Source organism: Eulemur rufifrons, chromosome 17 (assembly GCF_041146395.1).
Source record: "Eulemur rufifrons isolate Redbay chromosome 17, OSU_ERuf_1, whole genome shotgun sequence".
NCBI lineage: Eukaryota > Metazoa > Chordata > Mammalia > Primates > Lemuridae > Eulemur > Eulemur rufifrons.
The window spans coordinates 25,696,422-25,721,906 of NC_090999.1; the positions used below are offsets into that span (position 1 = coordinate 25,696,422).

The 25,485-nt window shown below is 42.1% G+C and overlaps 1 protein-coding gene across 4 annotated transcripts in view; it reads left to right on the forward strand.

The window, feature by feature from the left end:
- The window catches only part of EGFLAM (EGF like, fibronectin type III and laminin G domains), a 168,185-nt gene that overhangs the window by 102,379 nt on the left and 40,321 nt on the right, over positions 1-25,485 (forward strand). For 3 of the 4 annotated variants that reach the window (XM_069491908.1, XM_069491909.1, XM_069491910.1), the window contains 5 exons: positions 17,369-17,484; positions 18,078-18,396; positions 19,050-19,150; positions 20,207-20,307; positions 22,255-22,399. In XM_069491908.1, the coding sequence (XP_069348009.1) occupies positions 17,369-17,484; positions 18,078-18,396; positions 19,050-19,150; positions 20,207-20,307; positions 22,255-22,399 (782 nt within the window). Of the gene's footprint in view, positions 1-14,460; positions 14,815-17,368; positions 17,485-18,077; positions 18,397-19,049; positions 19,151-20,206; positions 20,308-22,254; positions 22,400-25,485 lie in introns of those variants that run through there. The other variant, XM_069491911.1, reaches the window with a different exon arrangement.

Consider the following 25,485-nt stretch of genomic DNA (forward strand, 5'->3'; position numbering starts at 1 on the left):
ATACCCTTTGTCACGCGAGTGTCTATGTGTCAGTCTGGCCTTTGCCTAGTTTTGCTCCCAGATTTGGGCCTGTGTTTTTATTTGCCTGACTGTGTCCCCAGAGATTAGCTTGAGCACGCTAGGTACATGCTGTCACATACATCGCCACAAAATATTAACAGACTTCCTTTATCCCCAGTCACAAGTAAGGGCTCCTGTTTGGTACCAATGGCCTGAGTTGGCCACAGCAGTGAGCAGAGGGGAAGCAAGTGGAGCCAGAAGGTGTAGCATGTTCTAGGGATGGGTCAGAAGCAGTCAGGGTGTGCTCCAAAATCCCCATGACGTCTCAGCGCCCTCCGGGACAGGAGAAAAGGTACAGACTTTGTAAGGTGCATGGGGGCACCACGTGAAAGAAAAGTGAATAACCCCCCAATCCCCTTGAGATCTGGAAGCTCATACACAGGGGAGAGAGGTGGGGGATGTAGGTGACTTAGGGGAGAGGAAATGATTTGGGGGAAAGATGAATGAGCCTTCTGAAGAATAGGTGACAGACTGTGACAAAGTCTGTGTGGGTGTGGTGCCCGCCCCCCTCCTCTCCTGTGATAGTGGTTAATCTGGTTGTGGAGATTCCTGGGGAGGGGATGTTGCCTTCCTTTTGGAGGAGCTGTCTTTAGGCAGATAAGAGACTTCAGGGGAAGCCTGTCTCTCCCTGCATTTGCTGCTCCCCAGGTGCCCTCAGTTGGGAGTCACTGGCATACCAAAGTGGCATATTTTGGGGTGGCATTTCCTGCATTCCTTCGTTTAGTTGGTTAGTTTTGAAAAACTGCAGTGATCAGACATTGGAGAATTAAAACTGCAAGACACAATGTAGTTTGATAACAATAAAATTTCTTATCTCTCACCAGTTAAGCACATCCTAGATTCAGACAAAAGGAAAAAAAAAAAAAAAAGAAAAGAAAAACTCCACAGAGTTACAGTGTTATGCCTCTAGCTTTTATTTGTTTGTTTTTAATCTCTCCAAAATTAACCATTTACTTAGGGGTTAGCAAAGTTTTCTGTAAAGGGCGAAATAGTAAATATTTTAGAATTCTTAGGCCAACTCTGCTGTTGTAGCACGAAAGCAGCCATCGACAATAAATACATGAATTTGCATGACTGTGTTCCAAAGAAACTTTATTTGTGGACCCTGAAATTTGAATTTCTTAGAATTTTCACGTGTCATAAAAAAATTATTCTTTTTAAACTTTTCCCTAACCACCTAAAAATGTAAAAACCATTGTTAGCTCGTGTACAAAAACAGGAGGCAGCAGGCTGGACTTGGCCCGTGGGCCGTAGTGTGAGGACTTGTGTGTAATATTGCTGGGGCTTTTTTCCCCCCAAATTTTAAGAATCTTTGTAGGAAATTTGGTAAATCCCTCTTACATAGCAACTTTTTCAAGCTTGGAAGGAATCAATTAGCGCATGCTAATCAAGTGTCCCCTTGGTAGAGATTTCTGTGATTTAATTTTCACATAAATGTTCTCAAGTAAGAGACCTGGAGAGCCTGCAACCCAGCTGCTTTGGAAAGGTTTGTGCTGCTCTTATCAGAGACAGACAAAGAGAAAGCTGAGGAGGAGGTTGCTCTGCTCCCCATTACTCCAGGAGCTTGGGACAGGCCCATAAATTGGTGAGCTTCACGGATGTGTAAATCTTTAGAATGTAAGACAAAAAAAAGACAATAGGAGGAGGAACAAATAATTTGTTTCACTCATAGCCTGTACAAACCTGCATTTTAAGTATGCACTTGTGCATAAACATAACTTCAAATGTGATTTTACATTCAGGGTCTCCTCTATGGTAATCGCTCTATTGATTTGCTAATACCCCGATGCCTGTAAATCTGAGTAACTTTCATTTGCTCAACTTTATTGGCTCTAAAGGGAATGATTCACTTTGCTGTTTAAATACCCGCCACCTATTAATTGCTCTTCTGAGGCCTCTGTGCATCTTACATTATCATACATTTACCTAGAATCAGTACAAAATATTTTACCCCCTCTAGCTAGATAGAGAAGAAAGACTAAAGCAAATGATAAGAAAATATAGTTTTCCAAAGAAAAGGAATCACAGTGCTCGGGTTTCAACCAGAGCATCTGTTCAGTCGGGTAATATTTAGAGGACACAGGATGCACAACCGTATACTATTTATTCCACTCCATGGATTTTTAAACATTACTATACTGAGGTGATATATGCACTCATGCACACACACACACACACACACACACACAAATATCTCAACTATTTTTCCCTTTCTTCTCTTCTATTTACTTTATTATCCATTTTGTTCTCTTTCCTTAATACTCGGCATTTTATGGTTAATCTTTTCTGTTCTTTCCTTTGAAGCACTTCTTGCTTTTATAGTTTTCCATTGGGATCGTTTCTTAGTGTCTAAATTTCTGAATCACTTAGGTTCTTTGATGAGAGAGGAGGACCACAACTGTGGTTTAGCACAGAGAGAGGAGGTATGTGAAATCAGCTTAACAGGTGACAGATGTGTAGGCGGGACCCGGCGCATGCTGGCTGAGTCTGATGGATCTCTTCTGATTATGCAACCAAATATGAAACACATGGGTACAAATATGTGCAAGTAAGAAGCAACTGCAGGAGAAAAGATGACTTTTCTTATGATCTTAGGTGTCATCAGGCTCCTAGCAGGAAGTAGAGGCACAGGCAATTGGGTGATTGGAAACAAGTTTAATGAAGGGACTGTTTGCAAAAGTTTGGGCAGGTGGAAGGAATTCAACAGGAGCAATTTTCACCATCTGGACAGATAGGGAGGCCACCGGGCAAGAGCTGTGACCTTCAGACTTGTGTCTCATGACAACTTCACAGGGTAGAAGTTAGGGGAATAAATAGTCTGACTCCTTTTCTTCCCTCCTTCTTTCTCTGGCTGGTGCTTCACAATGGACAGAACACACTGGAAGCCAGACAGGTCAGCCTCCCAGGGCACAGGGCAGAGTAGAGAAAGACAGAGGGTAGATGTGAGGGAACAGAGGGAAGGAACCCACCACAATAAATAAGAGTTTCATCTTGTAGAATAATAGAATGGTGCCTCCTACACAGATTTAAAATATATGAATTATTTTTTGGTCTTTTATAGATTTAGGGCACAGACTGACTTCTCATCCATCTTTGTGTATTTAGCATATTGCCTTGAATACAGGAGGTAATGAGGCCTCATGGCCACATTTTTATTGATTGGGGCTTTATAAACTCATAGAGCTGGAAAGGACATACCTCCTTGTTTTGCACATAGGGAAACTGAGGCCCAGACTGACTCAGCAGCCTTCTCAAAGTCACTTAGTGGCAGATCCTGAACAAGAGCCCGGTTTGGCGATTACCTTTTCGTACTTGATTCCTGAAGTCAGTGGCACTCCTTTGCTCTAAAGAATCAGATCTTCAGGGATGTTCAGGAAAGAGCAAGAAGGCCAGTGTGGAGAGGGGCTCTGAGGGAGAAGAGTGGAAGGAGGTGAGGTCAGCGAGTGGGAGGGCACAGCTGGCAAAGCCTGATTAGGGCCCCGGAGGCCACCTGAAGCCATTGGAGTTGGCTTTTTCTCAGAGATAAGACTGGGAAGGTTGGAGGCGCTTGACCAGAGGAGCGAAAAGATCTTACTTAGGTTTTAACAAAATTACTCTTACTAGACTATAGAGGGGCAAGGCCAAAAACAGGAAAACTAAGGAAACTATTGCAATAATTGCAAAACAGAAATAGCATCTTTCTTGTCCCTAAATAGAAAAAGTTTGTTGTGCTCTATAATGCTTATTATTATTATTATTAATGAAAAAATCTTAGGCAACATAAAACGTATTAAAAAATCAAGATGAAAATTATCTCTAATCTTAGCATCTAGATATTACCACTATTAACATTTTGGTATATTATATCTTCTAGAATTGTTTTTCTTTTTAATGTAATGATGAGAAAAAGTAAATATGCTTATTTTCTGTGCAAGAAAATACTGTATACATCTTTAAATATAAATAAATGTAGACCTACATGATAAAATTTAATAACAAGTGTATTCCATTGTAATGGTCTACCACATTTATTTAACTAATTCCTCATGGATGGATATTTAGATGATTTCACTAGTATAGCCAAAGATAGGCTTCTTGATGGTGACTTTGCTTGTCTTTTGGTTGTCCAACTTTATATTTACTCTTCTGGTATCTCTTCAAAGCAGAGTAGGCCAGCTTCATTATTTTTCCCTATGTTTCTCGGTGGCCAGACTGACATGCACAGCCAGTCAGCAACATGGATGGTATTCAAAACTCAAGTCTCTCACTTGGTAATTCACTAATTTAGCAATTAGCCTATATTACACTGAATAGTAGCTAACACATAATGTTTGTATATACCTTTTGAAATAAAGTCTTTATTTCAAAAGAAAAAAATGTCATCTGCTGTAAGGATCTATCTCTAAGTTTGGGCCTCACGTTGGAATTTTAGGGTGGTCTCTGCTTCTCATTCCTACTGGTATGAAGAGTCAGAGACCTACCTTAAACATAGATGAGTGCTGCCATTGAATTCCAACCCTAGCATCTACCATATTTAAAAATGCAATTATGTCTCTGTTTTGGCCCAGTGGACTGTTTCACCCATCACTGGTCTTGATCATGTGATCATAACGGGATTCCAGAGGCCAAAAGAGGATTCTGAGATTCACAAGCATTAGGGAATGACCAGCAATAGCCACTCAGGAAGAAGCACCAAGTCATCCAGCAGATGGCAGTAGTTTTCAAGTCAGCCAGCAGATGGCAGTAGTTCCCAGACTTTCAGAGCCGGAAGAGCCGTGTGGAATCAGTGTGAAGTCACCTGAAGTGGTTGAGATGAGCGCAAAATAGAGGAGCTCCATTGTGTTGGGTCAGACAGAGGACTTCTTCTGTGGTTAAATAGTTCCAGCGAGCATGGGAGAAGGCAACTAATTTTGGATTTTAGTTTTTGCAACCAAAAGAAAAGTTCTTCAGTGATCTGAGGCATTTATAACATCTTTCTTATGTGTACTCAATGCTGTGTCCTAATGATACAAAGAACAGTAAATAAAATGAAATAAAGAGCTTTCAAATTCAGAAAGAATTAGAACAATGAAAATTAGAAGAGTGAGAGAAAAGAAAAGCTGGAAACAACTTAAGATGAAGTCCGGCTTTTTTTTTTTTTTTTTTTATCACCACTGGTGAAATTCATCTAAAAACTGTTTTGGTGATGTCTAGGAAAGTAATCTAGTTTCTGAGTCTACAGTGATGATTTCACTTGTTTAAACACTCATTCACATGATTTTTAAAACATGTATTTAATGCCTGTTTATGCCAGGCAATGTCTGGGTGCTGAGGTTGTAGCAGTAAACAAGATAGGCGTGTCCCTGCCCTCACGGGGTGTACAAATGGGAGAGTCTGTGAAATAAGTCTGTATCATGTTCCATCACAGAAGTAACACCGTGTCTGGGATGGTGTTAAGAGGAAAAGTGAAGGGCTAAGAGGACATGGAGGCTGGTGGGCGCTGCTGTTTGGGGTAGACTATCAAGGAAGGCTTCTCTTGAAAAGCGAGATTTCAGCAGAGTCCCTCCATGTGGAGGGAGCAGCAAGTGCAAAGGTCCTGGGGTGAGAGCTGGTTTGGGATATTTGGGGGCAGTAAGGAGACTCACGTGGCAGGAACATGGGAAGTGAGGAGAAGGATGGTAGGCAAGGAGGTCAGAAGGTTAGCCAGCCGCCAGCAGCCGAACCATGTCAAGCCTTGAGGTCCTGGTGAGGCCTTTGGATTTTATTCCAAGTGAAAGGCCAAGATTTTGAAGTTCTGAGGAGCAGAATGACATGACTGGACTCATATTTTAGCAGGATCACCGTGGCTACAATGGAGGGCTCCATGGAGAGGAAGAGGGACCAGTAGAGAGACGATTGTGTATTGCTTTAAGGAGAACAAATATGAAAGGAAAAGGTGGAGCACTGAATGGAAATCATAGAATTTTGGAGCTAGCAGGTAGTTGAAGGACCTAGCCAGACTTCCACAATGTTCAGATGAGGAACTGAGATGCCACCAGCTTATGTGACTAGCTCTAGGTTACACAGTCATCATGACTGTTAGAGTCACAGGAGTCTCTGGCCAGTGCTCCTTGCATTTCCTACCTTCCTCTCTGTTGCAGAGACCCCACTTGCCTGCATGGTTGAGCCCCTCCATGCAAAGGCAGTGTCACTTCTCCCTACGTGGCCCTTAACTTTTCACCCAGCTCCTACTCGCTCCTTTATAGAGCAGTGTGATTATTGTTCCCATGGTCCCAAGCGGGGACTTTCCACCTCAGTTCCCTGAGATATTTCCTTAGTATAAGCTAGAAGTGCTGGGATTCCTTCTCCTTTCTTGGTGCCCCCTGAACCCTTCCTGCCCAGGAGCACCTGTGGGGTCCTGCAGCAAGCCCCAGCCACGCGTGTGAAAATCCTCCGGCTAGACTGCAGATGGCCTGTGCAGCTGTGCAGTGGCCCACAGGGACCTGGCTGTAAACCTGACTGAGGTCAAGAAACTCTGGGGATTGGTATCCCGGGATCATTCTACTGCAGTAGGCTCCCACAGGATCTTTGCTGCACATCTGTCTTATGCATTCCTTAATGGCTACTTGAATGTTCAAGATTATTTTGGGCTCAATAGAGCAGCAGTTTTCAACTGGGGTGATTTTGCCCCTCCAAAAATATTTTTCAACGTCTGGAGACATTTTGGGGTGTCGTAACTGTGGGAAAGGTGCTACTGGCACCTAGTGGGTAGACCCAGAGATGCTGCTAAATACCCTACAATGCACAGGACAGTCTACCACACAAAAAGTTATCAAGCTCCAAATGTCAATAGTACTGAAGTTGAGAAACTCTATTATAAGACAAAAATAAAATGAAAAACTAACCCATGCCCAAAGTAAAATGGCAGTCAGCTGGGAAATTAATCAACATTTTGAAAAACAACCAGAGTGAAGTAGTCCTCAGCCTATAACAAGCATATACAATTTACATCGCAGCCTAATACGCACAGACATACTCTCAGTTTCCATGGAGAATTGACTCCAGGAGCCCACAGATATCAAGATCTAGGGATGCTCAAATCCCTTAGACAAAATGGTATAGCATTTGCATATAACCTGCATACATCCTCCTGCATACTTTATATCTTCTCTAGATTACTTATAATACCTAATACAATGTAAATGCTATGTAAATAATTGGTATAGTGTATTGTTTAGGGAATAATGACAAGAAAATAAAGTCTGTACATGTTCATTACAGATGAAACCATCCATTTTTTCCCCAAATATCTGCAGTCTGCAGTTGGTTGAATCCATGGATGTGGAACCCACTGATAGGGAGGGCTGCCTATATAGAAATACCTGCATATATATGCAAATGTCATACAGAGCAGTACTCACCCTCGCTAAATGCAGAGCTTTGTATTTTATACCATTCATTTTTTAAAAATGTGGTATGGCCCACTGAATTATTTTTACAATCCACTAAGAGGTTTGAAATCTGTAGTTTGAATAGCACTGAATCAAGTAAAGTCATGCGTTACCTAACACAGGGAGATGTCCTGGGAAATGCATCATTAGACCATTTTATTGTTGTGTGAACATCATAGCATGTACTTACACAAACCTAGGGGGTACAGCCTACTGCACACCTACACTATATGGTCTAGCCTATTGCTCCTAGACTGCACACCTGTACAACATGTTACTGTAGACAGTGTAACACAGTGGTAAGTATTTGTGTCTCTAAACAAATCTAAACATAGAAAAGGTACAGTAAAAATACGGTATTATAATCTTAGGAACTTGAAAACATTATATTAAGTGAAATAAACCAGACACAAAAGGACAAAAATTGTATGATTACACTTATAATGAAACATCTACAATAGGCAAATCTGTAAAGACAGAAAGTAGATTTGGTTGCTAGGGTTTAGGGGAAGGGAAAACAGCAAGTTACTGCTTAATGGGTACAAAGTTCTTGTTTGAGCCGATGAAAAAATGCTGGAGCACCATCATATATGTGTTTCGTCGTTAACCAAAAGGTCATGTGGTGCATGACTATATGTAGGAAAATTGAATATAGTTTCATATAAACTATATGTTAGCACTGAAAGGTATAAAGTAAGGGTATATTAGGTATGTAAGTCCCCAAAAGGATCAGGCATTAATTTTATTAATATTTATTTTTGCCAAACAATTTTCAGAGAACTGAGACCCTGCAGGAGTCACGATCCGGTCCAGGGGACAGACACAGGCACAGCTACCCGTGTGGTGAAGTGCAGCATCAAGTGTGGCCTGCACCACAGAGGAGACGTGTGGTTGCTTTTGTGGGTCAGGGAACTGGGAGGTGGGTTGGCAAAGGTTTCGCAGCAAGGTGACATTGGGGGTGACTGGTAAAAGTTGTGGGATTTCCCCAAAGGGATAGGGAGTGAGGAACAAGAGAATCCGGGCAGAAGGTTTTCTAGGTTGAGTGCTGAGGGGGGTTGTACCACAGGCATTGTCCAGAGGCCAAAAGGCATAGGGGACACAGAGGCAGAAGGTAGAAACCCGCTCTGCACCCCATTGTGGGGCTCCTGTAAAACCACCTCCACTAGCTTGGTGCTCTCCTGCTCCTCCTTGCTCACAGGATAAAGGCCACACTCAGCCTGGCGTTTAAAATTTTCCACAATCCAGCTCCAGCCAACACCTCTTGCTTTATTGCTCCTGGCTTGGTGGCATGAGCCCTCCATGCCAGCAAATGTTGTGCCAGCTATCACATCCCCATCCAACTGTCCCCAGAAGCCTTTTTGTGCCCTTCCATCTATCTCCTCCTCTTTCTCTGCTCGGTAAATTCCAGCTAGTTGGTATTTTCTCAAGGAGTAGGTTTCAAACCACTGCAGAAACTTTTCCTTTAGAAAGCAACCCACGGTGAGCCCACCACAGAATTCCACTTATCATTCAGACGGTGAATTCACGGGCTTAGCAGTTCATGATTTTCTCTCTGATGGAGAATGGTTTTGTGATGCTTCAATGCTTGGAAACCCTCAGCTGCACCCCTGGTTCTTCCTCTCTCTTTGTCTTGCTTTAATCAATATGCCAATACCCATTTGAAAATGAGAACAGATTACTCTTGTTCCTATTTATTTTGAAGAAGTTTCTTGGGCACAAATTAATCTCATGACCCAGGGAGAGGCTGGCCTGCTCCTGTCACCGACTGTCTATGGGGCTTTCAATTAATGTTGGGCATGGTTTTGGGTCAGAGTGAAGACTTAAGTCAGGCTTCTTTCCCTTATTTTCTAAGAATATTGTGCAAAATGATTTCCTTAAGATCCTGGAAAGGATAGCTTTCAAACTCTTTGTGCAGGTCCTATTGTACCTGGACTTTTGCTGTTAAAAACACAGATTAATGCTCCTTTCATATATTTTTATTTTGTTTACACTATTCTAAAAGTTCACTATTTCTATTTCCCATATGTTTTGTAAGTTCCTACAAGATGTCAGGAGTGAGTGAGGTTTGGTGGTATAATGGGAGCCAAAATGGGTGGAGTTTCTTTCCTCAAGGATTTTATGTGCTGGTGAAAGAATCACATTTATGAAATGATCACACAAATAAACATATGAATATATACTCAAAATGCCATTAAAGAGGAGATAGATATGAGAATATTTCAAGAAGGGAAACTGACCTTATCTGGGGTACAGGGAAGACATCCCTAAGACAGTGACTTTGAGCAGAAATATAAAAGAATTAAAAAGACGAAAGAATGAGCAGTTAGGGATAAGATTTCCAAGCATGGGAAACAGCATGTACAAAGGCCCTGAGGCAGAACAAAGAATGATGTGTCCAAAAAATTGAAAGAATCAATGCAGCTGGAGCAAGGTGAGAAGAAATAAATCGGTGAGAAATGAGGCTTGAACTGACCCTTTTGGTCACACAGGGTCTTGGGGAGACTTGAAGGGACTAAGGTCACAGGTCTGACCTGTCATTACTCCATCTGACCAACCAATTCTTGAACATTTGCACTGAAGAAGGTGACCCAGGTTCTGTCTGTGACTTGTTGCCTCTTGGGGAACGCCTTCTCTCCAACCATTCTTATTCTGGTGGGTGTTTGCATTGTGAAGAGGCCCAATTCACAGCACTTTTCCTCTTTGCCTAATTTTGAAATCATTTGAGAAACAAGATAACACAGCAGATGAAGATAAGGATGAAGTTGAAGATGAATCGAATGCCAACCTTATAAGTCTGATAAGGGCTGGGTCAGAAGACACAGCTTACTCTAAGGGCCAAAATGGGCTTGCAAACCCCCTTCTGCCCAGTCCAGACTTTGGGACAGCCCACCTGAGGGAAAGTTTGGGATTGCACAGGAGTTACACCTCCCCGGCTTACTGCTTTCCATAGTCTATCTAGGTGCTGAGCAAAAATGGGAGGGACCAAATTGGTCCCAAATGTCTCCCTCCCCCAAGTCTTTTGATAGATTAGCTTCCCTCATTTCAGAAATGTGGGCCTAAATCAGTGTCTCCACATCTGTGGTGGAAGGAAAGCAGTTGGAAAAGAATCCAACAGTGTTTAAGGAAACTCTGTTCTCATGATACTGCAACTTCAGGAATACGGAACAAGCGTTCCTCCCTCGTCATTGCTAAGAGCTGTTAAGAAAAGGGACTTAAAATGCCACCTGGTTCTTTTGAATGAAGATGGATTCTGATAAATGATGATAGATCACATCTTCTAGGAGGCACATAATATCGAACACAAAGTTGCAACCCCCAAAGCATGCTACTTCCATGCCAAACTAACTTCTTTTTTCATCCACGTAAGTAAAATTCTCCAGTTGTTTCTTTTTCGAACCTTGCTTGATGTGACAGATGCCTGCAATATGTCTAACTCAAAGGTGTGAATTTTAGGGTCACACAGAATGTTAGTGCTGGAAAGGACATCATCACCAGCCATCAAATCTAATCCTATTTCTTATTTTACGGGAAAACATGAGACTCAGAGAGATTATGTGACTTGCTCAAGGTCACACAAGCCATTTGTGTCCCTTTCCCTATTATTTGGATTCCATGACCAGAAGTATTTCCAACTGCATTGTATTGATACATCTGAGAAACTCGCTATTTATAGAAAACCTGTGATGCCTTTGTAAAAACAAAATACAGGTTTTTACAAAATAAAAGTCACCCTTATCTATTAACAAAAATTTGTATTTTGTTTATTACTTTTCCTATGGTGGAATAACCCTTGAACCAGTGGCTTGATTATTCTGGTTCTAATAAATGTCTCCTTTTTAATGTTCTCTTTCCCTAATTAACAAAGTGCCAAGTAGAAGGAGACAAGTTATGCACTTTAATTACAATAACCCCAGGCTACTGGGAGAATTGTTATCACGGGCTTGGACTGCACCTTCTGTGCTCACTGGGAAATAGCATTGGTAAAAACTTATGTGAACTACGGATTTGAGATCTGCGGTGGTGGGGCCGTCAGGAAACAGGAGCAGTGAGCTTTAATTCCAGGTCCTTCGAATAATGCTGTGCTTGGTCATCTGTTTTCATATCTCCCTACTAAACATGGGAAACAACTATTAGCTTGGATTACTATGAGAGATAGGAGTTTGGGTTGCGGCAAAGGGTACTGGGGTGCAGTACCAAGAGTCCAGATTCTAGATCAGCTCTACCACTGATAAGCCTCTCTGGGTGAGTCACATGGACTTTCTGAGCCCCTGTTTACTCCTCTGTAAAATGGAGTGGTTGTGCTAGCTGAGCTCTCAGGTCTTTCTATAAAAGTTAAAATTTCTTTGACTCTAAGTCCTTACAATTCCATATTCCTTTTCCCATCCTTATTTCATACCCTTTGTTTCCCCAAACTGAGTGACCTCAGGTTTCAAAGAAATATGTTATATTAAGTATCAAAACAGAAGCAGTGCTTACAAAGACCAAAGGACTTTATCCCTTGAATGGTATATACCTTATTTTACTTGTCAAAACAAGCGGAGAATCTGGAATCGTTTCTATTCTCATCATGGTATCACTTCATAGCCACAGCAGTTCATTCATGGTCCTTTCCTCCAAGGAGTTGCCTTTAAGATGGAGAATGTCCTGGGGCAGGTGAAGAAGCAGTAAGAGACCTCAGCCACCTGCACACCAAGCCCCTGTGGCATCTCCATGTTCCAGGTTCTTCTACTGAAGTGTTAGATACCTGATACCAAAAAGTCTGTATGATTGAGTATTATGCATGTTGAACTAGGGATCATGTGATCTGGTTCTAGAGTCAGATACTCCTTTAATGAGATGCATGACCTTGGATTTAGGTCACTTCTCTTCTGTGGCCTTAGTTTCCACATTTATGAAATGAGAAGGTTGGACTGGGTGGTATCTAAGGTTTCTTTCAACTCTTAACTTCTAGTTCTGAGTTGGGGAAAGGGACAGGAGTGGTGGCAGTTTGGGGGGAATGTCTTTGGATTTGAAGGCAGAGATCTACCATGTAAAGATTTCTCTCGGGATATTCCCCCCACTGAAATAGGCCTGGCCAGTGGGCCACAACAGGACATAGTGCAACACTGTGGGAGTGTCTTCTCTGCTTGGTAGATGTCTTGGCCATTGGTGAGTATGTGAAATGCTGGTTAAATGGAGGGAGGGGAAGGATATCAAGAAAGCTTATGGTTTCTGCCCTCAAGGGGTTCACAATTTATGGTCAACACAATGGCAGGATTCTAAGGCCAGGAGTCCAGAAGATGTCCATTGATTTCATCAAGCTATAGAAGCTTATTCTGAGCTCATGATTAGGGGCATATATCCATGGGTGAGTCGCCCCATCCAGGAGAAGATGAAGGAATGTCCTACAGGTCTTGGTAGCTTCATATTTTGTGCAGTCACCATTTTTTCCCCCAGAAAAGTCTGATGTTCTCTTTTTAAAATATCACTTGATTTTGGTTTTTTGATGATACATATTTAGCTCTGTCTCTACAGACTGCATGCCAACTGGAAAAATAGGTAGGTTATGTGTAAGGAGATGGGAGATGGGAAAAAATGGCAATGTGGAGAACATTAACCAAGGTCTTAGAGTAAGAAGATACAAGAAAATACATGATGTATTAAGGAGACAACTGGTAGACCACTTTAGTCATTATATGGCTTTTAAAGAGGAACTGAAAATACAATTTGGATTCAGATTAAGTGGCATAATGTAGACAAAAGAGAGACCAAGGATAAATTCTAGCCTTACCCACTTACTATCTGCATGCCTTTGAGCAAGTTATTTAATCTCTCTGTGTTTATATATCCATTGTTAAAATGAGAGTAATAATGGAAATTTCATAGTATTTTGTGAGGATTAATAGAAAAAATGCATGAAATGATCCTGGAGCACTAAAAATGATCAATATATGTTAATTTTTTTGAATCCAAGTTTCTTTCTACCTCCACAGTGGCTTCTTCTCTTATAGGAGAGTGGGAGAGTGGTCACCAGACAGACCTTGAATTTGAGTTAGGCTTGACCAGTGACAAAGTCTGATTTTAGGCAAATCACTTAGCCCTTAGCTTCACTTTGCTTTTCTACAAGATGAGATTGATCATACTTAGGTTGCAGGATTATTGTAAGGTTTAGAAGTATATGATGGTAAGCACCTAATGGTACTTGGTAAGAAGGGGAGAGGCAGTAGCTTTCAACAAACAATGGTGGTGGGGGAGAGCAGGAGGAAAAAGAAGAGCTGTTTAAATCGAGATCCTTGAATTTTTGACCAAGGAGGCCAGAATTTATGTCATAGGCAGTGGGAAGACACTGAAGGTGCTTTTTCATATAGGGAACCATAAGATGATGATGAAGATAATCTTAACATTGATGAGAAGATGTGCAAGAACATCAAGAGGGTGCACAGGGCAAGGGCGAACTCTCTAACTCTCTGGAGTTAGAGGGACCAACCTATGAAGATAAAAAGCAGCTTTCTTCATGCATGTGTTATAGAAATCTTTTACTATCAGATGGATTTATTCTTCTAAAATCCGTCAATTCTGAATATGTGAGAGAGACAGAGATAGAAATGGAAGATGAGGGAAGGGACAGGGAGGAGAGAGATCCAGAGAAAGAGAGAGAGGCAGGGAGAGAGATAGAAAGATGCAGTTGTCCCTTATCCACAGGGGACATGTTCCAAGCCCCCCACTGATGCCTTAGATCACAGATAGTACCAAATCCTATATATACAGCAAAACTAGCACAAACGTTTTTTTCCTTCTTCATAATTTCATGAATAGAAGATTTGTTCTTGCTATGTATCTTAGCAACCTCAGCATACAATTTTTTTTTCTTTCCTTATTAAGAACTTTCACCTTTTCACCTAAAGGGAGCACTTCATGGCTTCTCTTTGGCGTATCCAAATTGCCAGTATCACGACTCTTGCACTTTGGGGCCACTGATGACGTCAAATAAGGGTGACTTGAACACAGGCACTGCCAACCAGACATTCAGTCTGATAACTGAGACAGCTGCTAAGTGACTGATGGGCAGGGAGCACACACGGCCTGGACAGGCTGGGCGAAGGAATGATTCACTTCCCAGGCAGGACGAGAGCAGGCGGCACAAGATTTCATCACACTACTCAGAACTTATGAATTGTTTATTTCTGGAATTTCCTATTGAATGTTTTTGGACCATGGTTGATTAAGGGTACTTGAAACTGCAGAAAGCAAAAATGCAGATGAGGAGGAATACTGTACAGAGATAAAGACAGACAAAAGGAGGAAGCTGTCCTCTAGGGCTTTTTGTGTGAAGATGTCTGGCACATAGCTTGCTGCATGCAGGTGGCTTGAGAGAACGTGCATCCAGGTATAAATCTGGCATCAAGAGACTTTAATTTTGACAGATGGACTATTTTAAACTGTGGGGAATTGGTGTGGAAGGGGTGAGAACACCACCTCCCCTGTGTCATCCCACCTCCACCAAGATGCGCCTGAACACCTGAGAACATAGCTCATTCCACCTGCCTCTGAATCACCTGCTGACCACATCCCTCTCTTCTGGTCAACAGCATGCCCCTGACAAAAATGACTTTCCGTCATTTCCTTCAGCTCCATTTTCACTCTGGCTGCAATTCTGCCTGGAGGAGTACCGTGGTCTGAATGTTTATGTCCCCGGCAAAATTCACATGTTGAAATCCTAACCCCTAGGGTGGGGCCTTTGGGAGGTAATTAGATCATGGGGTTGGAGCTCTCATGAATGGAATTAGTGCCTTAATTAAGAGGCCGAAGGGGCTTGTTTGCCCCTTTCCCCATGTGAAGATGCAGCCAGAAAGCATCATCTGTGCAGAAGTAGGCCCTCACCAGGGACTGCCAGCGCTTTGATCTTGGATTTAGAACTGTGAGAAATGCATGTTTATTGTTTATAAGCCATCACTTTATGGCATTTTTGTTATAGCAGCCCGAATGAACTAAGACAAAGAAGGTGAGTTTGTTTTTGTGAGAAAGGTATTTGGCTTAGCTTATTCTGAAAGCAGAATGTCAAGTTCAGTTTATGTTTTTTGTCATTTTTCTTTTTTCTTTTTGTTTTTTTAACTAGTTGTCCAAACAGTGGACATGTAATAACTAAAGGGCATCAGCAATCTACCAAAGTCAGTTTCTGCTACCAGAGTTGTCACTGCGCTGAAGGCCAGTGCCTGGCTTGTGCCGTGGAGAGAAGGCAGCTGGTTGGTACCTGTGCTGGCCCAGACCGCTGCAAGGAAATGGGGGCACCATGGAGCAGCTCTCTGAAGGGCCACCGCTTTGTGGAGTGTGTCCTGTGTGGAACCTGAACCAGACTGTTGTGGATCAGGGGATTTTGTGGATGATAACTGAATAAAATGCTAATCTGACCATCCTCCAAAGGACAGTGCCCTGCACATTGTCCTGCAAGAGTGTTTCTCAGCCCACCTTCCAGTTCTGAAAGATTCTGTTGTCCTATTGAAATGGATGAACACGGTTGCCCCCCAAGATACCATATTGGGCTCCTTTTTTTCTGGGTGTGGGAATGTTTGCTCCATTATAATCTCATTTTTTGTTGTAAAGAACTTCTAATGTGGCCGGGCGCAGTGGCTCACACCTGTAATCCTAGCACTGTGGGAGGCCGAGGTGGGTGGATCATTTGAGTTCAGGAGTTTGAGACCAGCCTGAGCAAGAGCGAGACCCCGTCTCTACTAAAAAAAAAAAAAAAAAAAAAAAAAAAAAAAAAAGAAAGAAAGAAATTATATGGACAACTAAAAAAAAATATTAATAGAAAAATTAGCCAGGCATGGTGGCACATGCCTGTAGTCCCAGCTACTCGGGAAGCTGAGGCAGGAGGATTGCTTGAGCCCAGGAGTTTGAGGTTGCTGTGAGCTAGGCTGACACCACAGCACTCTAGCCTGAGCAACAGAGCAAGACTCTGTCTCGGAAAAAAAAAAAAAAAAGTATATATGTAATATGTAAGAAATAATATGAACACTTACATATTCCCAGCACCTATATTAAGAAATAGAATATTATAGAATCCTTTCAAAGGCCCCTTTGAATCAGACCTCATTTATGTCCCTCTTCTGTGCTCCCTTGGGTATTTTTGTGATTGTGATTGTCTTACTTTTCCTAAGAGTTTAATTTATATATACATGTATCCCTAAATAACATATAAAGTTTTGTTTGCTGTTGAATTTTATATAAATGGTATCATCGAACTGTATGTGTGCTTTTGCAACTTGCATTTTTTGCATGATATCACATAAGACTAAGCCCTGTTGATGCATCCGGTGCTCATTCATTCATTCATTTCCCCTGCTCTATGGTACTCCATTCCATAGATGGACTATTCTTCATTTATCCATTCTCTGTTGATGGACATTTAGGGTATGTTTGTTCTTATAAATAGCAAGTTTGGGGTATTTTTTACTGTTATAAATTCTGATGCTCTGAATCTGTTTTGCAATGCATCTTGATATACATGTGAAAGAATTTTTCTAGGGTTTTTTTTTTTAATTTTGGTGGGATTGCTGGGTATAAACACTTTCTACTTTGTTAAGTATTTCGAAGTATTTTGCAAAGGGGTTGCACCAGTTTACATGTCTAAAAAGGATATATGAGAGTCCCCATTGAGCCAATCCTTGGTATTATTGTTTTATTGCCTGACTCACATTTTTCCCTGTCTTGTCAGTATAAAACGGCAGCTCTTTCTTGTTTCAATTGGCATTTCCTTGGTTACTTGTGAGAGGAAACATTTGTTTTGTATTTTTTGCCCATCGCTGGTTCCTCTTCTGTGTTGAATTTCTTACATGTTTTCGATACGTCTGGTCCCTGCAGCTCTCTGTAGGGCTGAGTTAGGATGGAAAATGCAGTGCAGGCATATGCTGATGGCAAGTGTGCTGCTTTTCTCTGTGAAGGTGCTGAAGAAGCAGGAAGTGGCCGTTATGGTCCCCACTATATCACCGACACGGGGGTCGGAGAGGATGATGATGGATTTGAAGACGACTTAGATTTGGATATTTCCTTTGAGGAGGTAACAATAATCTCTTCTCTTAAAACCTAGAGTGTTTTTGTTTTCTTGCCAAACAAGGCAGTTTAGCCAATGGCTGTGAATATTTTACTTAAAGCTTAAATTGGCCCATTTGCTTTTAACACTTATTTGTTTCCTCTGACTGTTAGGCTCCAGGTGATCATAAATTAGTGGCAGGGAAGTACCAACCACGCTGAAGTGCTGTAGGCAGCCCCTGCCTGCTGACTTCACAATCTGGCAAAAACATTTTTAGATTTCCCAGCAAGTGAAATTTTATAAAATCAGGTATTATAAGGAAATGAACAATTCCTTGACAACGTAGTACTTCTTTGTAATATTGAGATAAGAATAAATCATATAATATCAGCTTTACTACTGGATTTCTGAGCCACACAGGGAAAGGTACTTAAAATTCTGAGCCTCACATTTTTCATCCTTAAATTGAGGTCAGTACTCTCTGCCCCATATCCATCCCTGGGTTTTTGGAAGTGTCAACAGGGACCATGTTTTCAAGTATTAGGCAACAACCACCAAAAAAGCACTCTAATTAGCATGCTCCATGTTCATCCTGAACCCTTTTCCTTCTCTGGCTTTAGGTTAAACCACTTCCTGCTACCAAAGGAGGGAATAAAAAACTTTTGGTGGAAACCAAGATGACGTCTCTATCTCATGCAAAGACCCTTTCCAGGCTTGTCCCCCCAACCTCAGCATCTCCCCCCATGACTACAGCGGCTGCCCAGCCCACTCCTGTACAGAGGAAGGGGAAGGACAGTGTGGCCATGATGTCAAGGCTCTTTGACATGTCTTGTGATGAAACCCTCTGCTCTGCTGACAGCTTTTGTGCCAATGACTACACCTGGGGGGGCTCAAGATGCCATTGCAACCTGGGCAAAGGTGGCGAGAGCTGCTCAGAAGGTAGGCCCTCAGGGGAGGGGAAGAGCATGGTGGTGGGCTGGCGCCACTGGGAGCCAGAGGGCCGTTTTGTGGTCCAAACATGGTTCTTTCTAGTCCCTTTCCTAAGATAAGACCCTTCTTCCATTATTGGTCATTAAATTAGCTATACAAGGCAAATTGTGAGGTAACTTCCATTGCTTCTTATTAGATAGCACCCCTATTTCTGTGTGTCAATTGTGTAGTTCTTTTGGAGTAACCAATACATCACGTGACAGCACCTTAGAGCGGTGGCCTTTGCTGTTATTACATCTCTATCAAAAAGTGCAGCCAAAACACGTGCAAGAGGGTTAAGAAGCCTAATAACTGTGCAAACTTATATTACACAAATGTATAGCTGAGCACAGGTGACTGTTGTCTCATAGCCATTGATTTCTTTGTAGAAAAGCAAGTACCAATCCCCCAAAATGCAGCTTCTCCCTAAGAACTTGAGAAGCTCAAAGTCTCCAAGAATGAGAATAGCAGGTGTAAAAAGTAGAGAAAAGAAGACAGTAAGCTAAATTGAAAAGATTAGCGGGGTTTTCACTTATCAATATCCAGACAACAGTGTATATTGATTTTTGCCTTTTAAGAAGTGAGGAAATAGCATCCTTTTGTGTTGTCTTTTGTCTTTTCAGATATTGTTATACAGTATCCTCAGTTCTTTGGCCACTCCTATGTAACCTTTGAACCTCTGAAGAACTCCTATCAGGCATTTCAAATTACTCTTGAATTTAGGGTAAGAGGGATTAGTTGTTTGATGAGTGCTTTTTGGACCCCTTAACACAGGAATGTGCTACATCCCAAGGGAGGGGGAGAGGAAGAGAGGAAGCAGGGAGAGTGACCAAAGGAGAGCAGCTTAGACCAGCTCACAGCACAGCAGGAATGATGGGCACAGTCACCACTTTCAAGGGTGCCAGTGAAGGGTGGGTTTTGTGTGTCACTGAACTGTGGAAGTGGCTGGCCTGAGGTTCCCAGGGGTAATGTGGGGGTCCCAGTAATGTTGTTTATCATAGCGATTCCTCCCAGGCCAGGATTTCAGAAGAAATAATACACTCTCCATTCCAAAGTCCCCTTTAGAGAGAGCCCACTTGTCTGTCTTCGTTGTGATAGCTGTAACTGAACAGATAGAAAACTGTACTCTACCGAGCCCTGAGATATCGTGAGGGCCCGATGGAGGCTCCCTGATCTGAATCAATTGCGGATGAGAAATTAATCGGTGACTTCAGCTTAAAATGGTTCTTTTGGGTATCCCCAAAGACACGAAAAGTATGGAGATCTGAAAACAAGTCCCCTCTGAAGTCATGGCCACAGTGTTGAGCGTCCAAGAGAGGACCTGTCACAGTCTAAGACAGCATGGCTATCAGCTTCCTGTTCCCCAGATAGAAGGAAAGAAGCAAATGTGTGTGTCTCCCCAGAGGAAGGGAGGTAAAAAGAATAAAGAAAAAAAAATGCTTTTTGGTGAGAATAGAATTTGATGAGCACAAGCAACCTCCTCTCTGTGACTGTGGTTTGCCAGAGGCTCTTCAGGTGGAACCACAAAGCCAAGTAAAGAGCAGGTCATAGCCGGGCCACTGTCCTCTCACCTCACTGCCATTCCGCACACACTGTTTATATCACTGCCATGTGTTTACTGAAAATGACCTGGGATGGGTACCTGGGATGACATTTGAGCCCATGTGCTTGCTCCTATAAACAGAATCGCTCAAGTTTTATAATCATGAGTGTTTCCAGATGGTACCTTTTGGAAGAGGAGGTGCTCACTGTTCATGTGGTTTTGTTTGTATAATAACAGGCAGAGGCAGAGGATGGCTTACTGCTCTACTGTGGGGAGAATGAACATGGGAGGGGTGATTTCATGTCCCTGGCTCTCATCCGACGCTCCCTCCAGTTCAGGTAACTCCTTCCAAAAGCCTCATCCCATGGGTTTGCTTTTTTTTTTTTTTTTTTTTTTTTGACATTACCCTACATTATATTTGCATTTTATATTGTGAATAAAATATGTACAATATGGATTCCAGGAGACAAAGGAATTGTGTGTATGAGATGAACTTGGACCAGTTTACCAAATACAGGAGTAGTAACCTTTGAAACTTGAGTTTTAGAACCTGGTAACTATTCATTCATTCAACATTCAGTGTTTCTTGAGCACCCACAGTGTACCTAGCACTGCTTTATGTCCTGAGGATGCAGCAGTGAGCCACAGAGATCAAGTCTTTTCTGTCCTGGAGCTCTAGGGGATGTGATGGGAAGAAAGCTGGAGTCTTCTCCCCATCTCCTTAGGGCAAATATAGCTGACAGCCATGGAGAACAGCGAGGAGCCTCCAACCTCCCAAGGGCTCGCCGAGGCTTAGACCTCATCCTCGCCTTTCCCTCAGAGACATGGTGACTCTGGCTTGCCCCCTTTGCCCTGATCATTTCTTCTTCAACACAGTTTGGAAGCTACTTTTAGCTTATGTGTAGTCTTCTGGGGGACAGAGTTTTGTGAAAAGGTGAGTGTTTTGCCCACCCTCATGGAGATGTACACTGCACCTATTTGTGACCAACCAATGGACACCAGCCTGTCCTTCTCCGTAGTGCACTGGCCAAGATCCCAATGGCACCATTCCCCCGCTGTCCGATCTTTAGCAAATGACACAACCTCTCCAAGCCTGCGTTTCCTGTAGGGCTATTGCGAGGATTAAAGGAGTTAACCCATAAAAGTGCTCAGAGCAGTGCCTGACTCAGAGCAAACACTCAGTAAGCATCAACCATCATTGTCTATTTTTGTTATTTTAGCATATAGCATACTTTTGGTTAAGTTGGAGAAGACTTTTGAGCATCCCAGTTGGACTAGAAAATGGGTCCCCAACCAGGATCTGGGCCAGCGGTTAGGGCTCTAGCACTTGGAGAATCAGTTAGACACTCAGTAGTGCTGGCAGTTATTGGCTAGTAGCAGCTCTCCAATGCTGCAGCTCCTCCCGAGTGAGCCTGATATCCCCCGCCAGGTAAGCCTGTCCTGCAATGCCCCTCGACCCCTTCTCACTCCATTGGTGATCTCGAGACAAAAGGAGGCCTGAGAAGTGGCTGCAGATAGTGCAAATCCTAAGAAGGAAAATGCCAGCCATGACTCATTCCCCACTGGCAATCTCAGAAACCGTGTGGGAGTGGCATGGTGGCTATTTGGAAAGTGACCAGAAAGGACTGAAGTTCTACCTGTGAGGCATAGTGCCCAGTGGCCACCCTGGGCCATAGGGAGGTTGGGAAAAAACAAGACTTATGCAGCCATCTGAGGATGCTCCTCTCTCACCCCACACCTTGTTTGGAGCCTCCAGCTCTGAGCTGGAGCCTCCTCTGGAAACCTAACTTGTATTGGGCACATACAATGAACACAGATGGCAGGGTCGGCCAGCTTGCCAAAAAGAGTGCAAAGACTTGGATTTTTACCTGTTACCAATGTCACTGAGACTATCGTTTGAGAGTTGGGGAAAGTCCCCAGAGAAATCCCTGGAAGCAGAGTGACTCACATTCTAATTCACTGCCCCTTGAATCCATGCTAAGCATCTGGAAATCTCTGAAACAGAGAGGGAGAGCCTTAGTTGCCCATCATTTTCTAAGCTGCAGAGAAAATGAGGTTAAAGAAGGCCCTGCATTGAAAGGTCCTATGGGCAGACTGAAGATATCTAGACTGAGATCGCCCCAGGGAAGAGGCATCTGGTTTTTCTGTGTATAGACTTAAACAGTCATAAACGTAACTCTGAACAGATTGACTCTGAAAGGAGCCATTACCCTGGAAGGGAGGTCCATGGAGGCTGAAAACATAATGAGCTGGTTGATCAAAGACTCTTCCTTTCCTTCCCACAGGTTTAATTGTGGAACTGGGCTTGCTGTCATCGTAAGTGAGACCAAAATCAAACTGGGAGGCTGGCACTTGGTTACACTCTACAGAGATGGGCAGAACGGGCTGCTGCAGCTGAACAATGGCACCCCAGTGACCGGCCATTCCCAGGTGAGTACAAGCCTTGCACCCCGCCCACCCCACCCAGCACCCACTGTAAGCGTCCTGAGAGGAGCTCACTGCAGAGCCGACGCACAGTCAGCAGGATTCAAATTCTGGGCAGACTTGGTGAGCCCCATTTTTCATGGTGAACCCGCACAACTGAGCTTCGCTATGCTCCTGCCTGGTCTTGCCACCCCGGGTGAGCTTTTAGAGCACAGGACCATTCCACATCTACCAAGGAGAAGACTAGAACTTGCATGCGTCACCGCTGGTGGGTGCACAGGTACATGCTGTAGGCTTGTGCCAAGAGACGTGTCTGCTTTCTGCAAGGACTTCAAAGCCAGGGCAGAGGAAGGCCCGTGTTGGAAGGATAGAACCCATTATTAGTGTGAAATACAAAGTTTGCCTTGAAGGCAGGGATGTTGCAATCGTGTGGCTTTAGAAAATAGTCCTGAAAGGTTCACTTGGTTCACTATGCAGGAATAATCCGTTCATCTACCTTTTTGGGGACCATGATTACAGGAAGTGGTAAAATAATGTAACTGTTGGGCAGCTTGGCAAATCACCTAGGTATTCACATACTTGTTATGCTCTGGGAAATTTTAGGGCTATGTTTAGAATAAACAGTTTACAAGTGGCTAACCAATTCTCCCAGCACCATTTGTTGAATAGGGATTCTTGTCCCCAGAGTATATTCTTTCCCGCTTTGTCGAAAATTAGGTGACTATATGAGGATGGTTCTATATTTGGATTTTCTGTTAGCCACTTGTAGAAGACTGAAACAGGACCCACAGCTTTCACCTCTCACAAAAATCAAATCACGGTGGATAACAGACTTAAACCTTAGGCGTGATACAATCAGAATTCTAGAAGAAAATGTAGGAAAGACTCTTACAGACATTGGCCTAGGCAAAGAATTTATGAAGAAGACCCCCAAGGCAATCACAGCAGCAACAAAAATAAATGAATGGGACATGATTAAATTAAAAAGCTTATGCACAGCCAAAGAAACAGTCCAGAGAATAAACAGACCACCTACAGAATGGGAAAAAATTTTTGCATACTACACATCAGATAAAGGACTGATAACAAGAATCTATTTAGAACTCAGGAAAATCAGCAAGAAAAAATCAAGCAACCCTATCAAAAAGTGGGCAAAGGACATGAATAGAAATTTTTCAAAAGAAGATATAAAAATGGCTAACAAACATATGAAAAAGTGTTCAACATCTCTAATCATCAGGGAAATGCAAATCAAAACCACAATGAGATATCACTTAACCCCAGTGAGAATGGCCTTTATCAAAAAAACCCAAAACAACACATGTTGGCGTGGGTGTGGAGAGACAGGAACACTAATGCACTGCTGGTGGGACTGCAAACTAGTGCAACCTCTGTGGAAAGCATTATGGAGGTATCTTAAACAGATTCAAGTAGACCTGCCATTTGACCCAGCAATCCCATTACTGGGCATATACCCAAAGGAAAAAAGGTCATTCTGTAACAAAGGCACGTGTACCCAAATGTTTATAGCAGCACAATTCACAATAGCAAAGATGTGGAAACAACCCAAATGCCCATCAATACATGATTGGATTAGTAAACTGTGGTATATGTATACCATGGAATACTACTCAGCTATAAGGAATGATGAAGATACAACATCTCTATGGTTCTCCTGGAGAGAGTTGGAACCCATTATATTAAGTGAAGTATCCCAAGAATGGAAAAACAGGCATCACATGTACTCACCAAAAAATTGGTTTCCTTGATCATCACCTAAATACACATCTGGGAACAACACCAATTGGATGTCAGACTGAGGTGGGGGGCGGGGGAGGGGATGGGGGTATGCCTACACAATGAGTGCATTGCGCACCGTTTGGGGAGTGGTAACACTTGAAGGTGCTGACTCGGGAAAGGGGGGGTGGGGAAAAAAATATGAAACTATTGTTTTTAACTTGCACTGTTCACTTAATAATTTATCATGAATATTTCCCATATTTCATATCATTGTACAAGAAATAATGTATACATTATGAGGACATACTGTATCTAACAAGATATACTGTTAGACTCTTTGATTCTGTAAAATTAAATAAAAAAAAAAAAGCAAAGAAAAGAAAAAAGAAAAAAGAAAAAAAAAAAAAAGAATTCCTCAAACAAAAAAAACCCAGATTTTTAGGATGTATTTTACATTGTTAATTTTATCTTTCAGTCTTTTTAATTAAAAATTGTAATATATGAATGAATCACTGTCTATTTTCAGACTATACAAGTAAAATATTGATACATTGTAGATGTTGACTTTTGAAATAATTTTCTTCCACAAAAATAAAATAGTAATAAAGTGGAGGGAAAAAACTTAGTAAAATCTCCACTTGATAGGCTGTGACATTTTGACTTGAATTGTTTTCAATATAACAAAAAATATTTCTCACATTCTTTCCAAGTTTCTAAAATGCTTCACAGCAAAGCCTTCACAAAAACAGTAAGTTTTCAGATTAGAAATTATCTCCTAGTTAATCGTCACGAGTTTTCTCTCAAACTCTGTTTTGTGTGGAAAATTTTAATTGATTAAAATAAGATTTTTTTTTAAAAAAAAAAAAAAAAAAGAATAAACAGTTTAGATTAGCAACCTGCCAAGGTACGAAACCTGTAATTAAAAACAAGCAGGTGTCTGAATTCTCTGAGGAAAAATGTAGCAAGAAAGCCTTTGTGTATATGTGTATAGCTTTCTCCCTGCCCGGGCTGTTCACTACTCTTGCTGGAAAGATGTGTTAAATAAAAGGCCATGCTGTGTTGATCCCCCCACCAAAAAAAAAAAAAAAGAAAGAAAGAATAGAAAAAAATCTCATTAATTTGGATCCCAATGGTTCCAAAGGAACAAGAATCCAAATATAGTAAATGTGAATCCAGAGGCATTGCTTATGCCCACATTGCTAGAAAAGGGATAAAACAGGGCAAATGAACTACAGAGTCACATAGATGCCAGAATAATAGGCCCAACATGACGAAGTTTGATACGGATAAAGAAACTTCTAACTTGGGTCCAAAATATTAACTTGAAGACAGGATTACGAAGCTACAAGAAG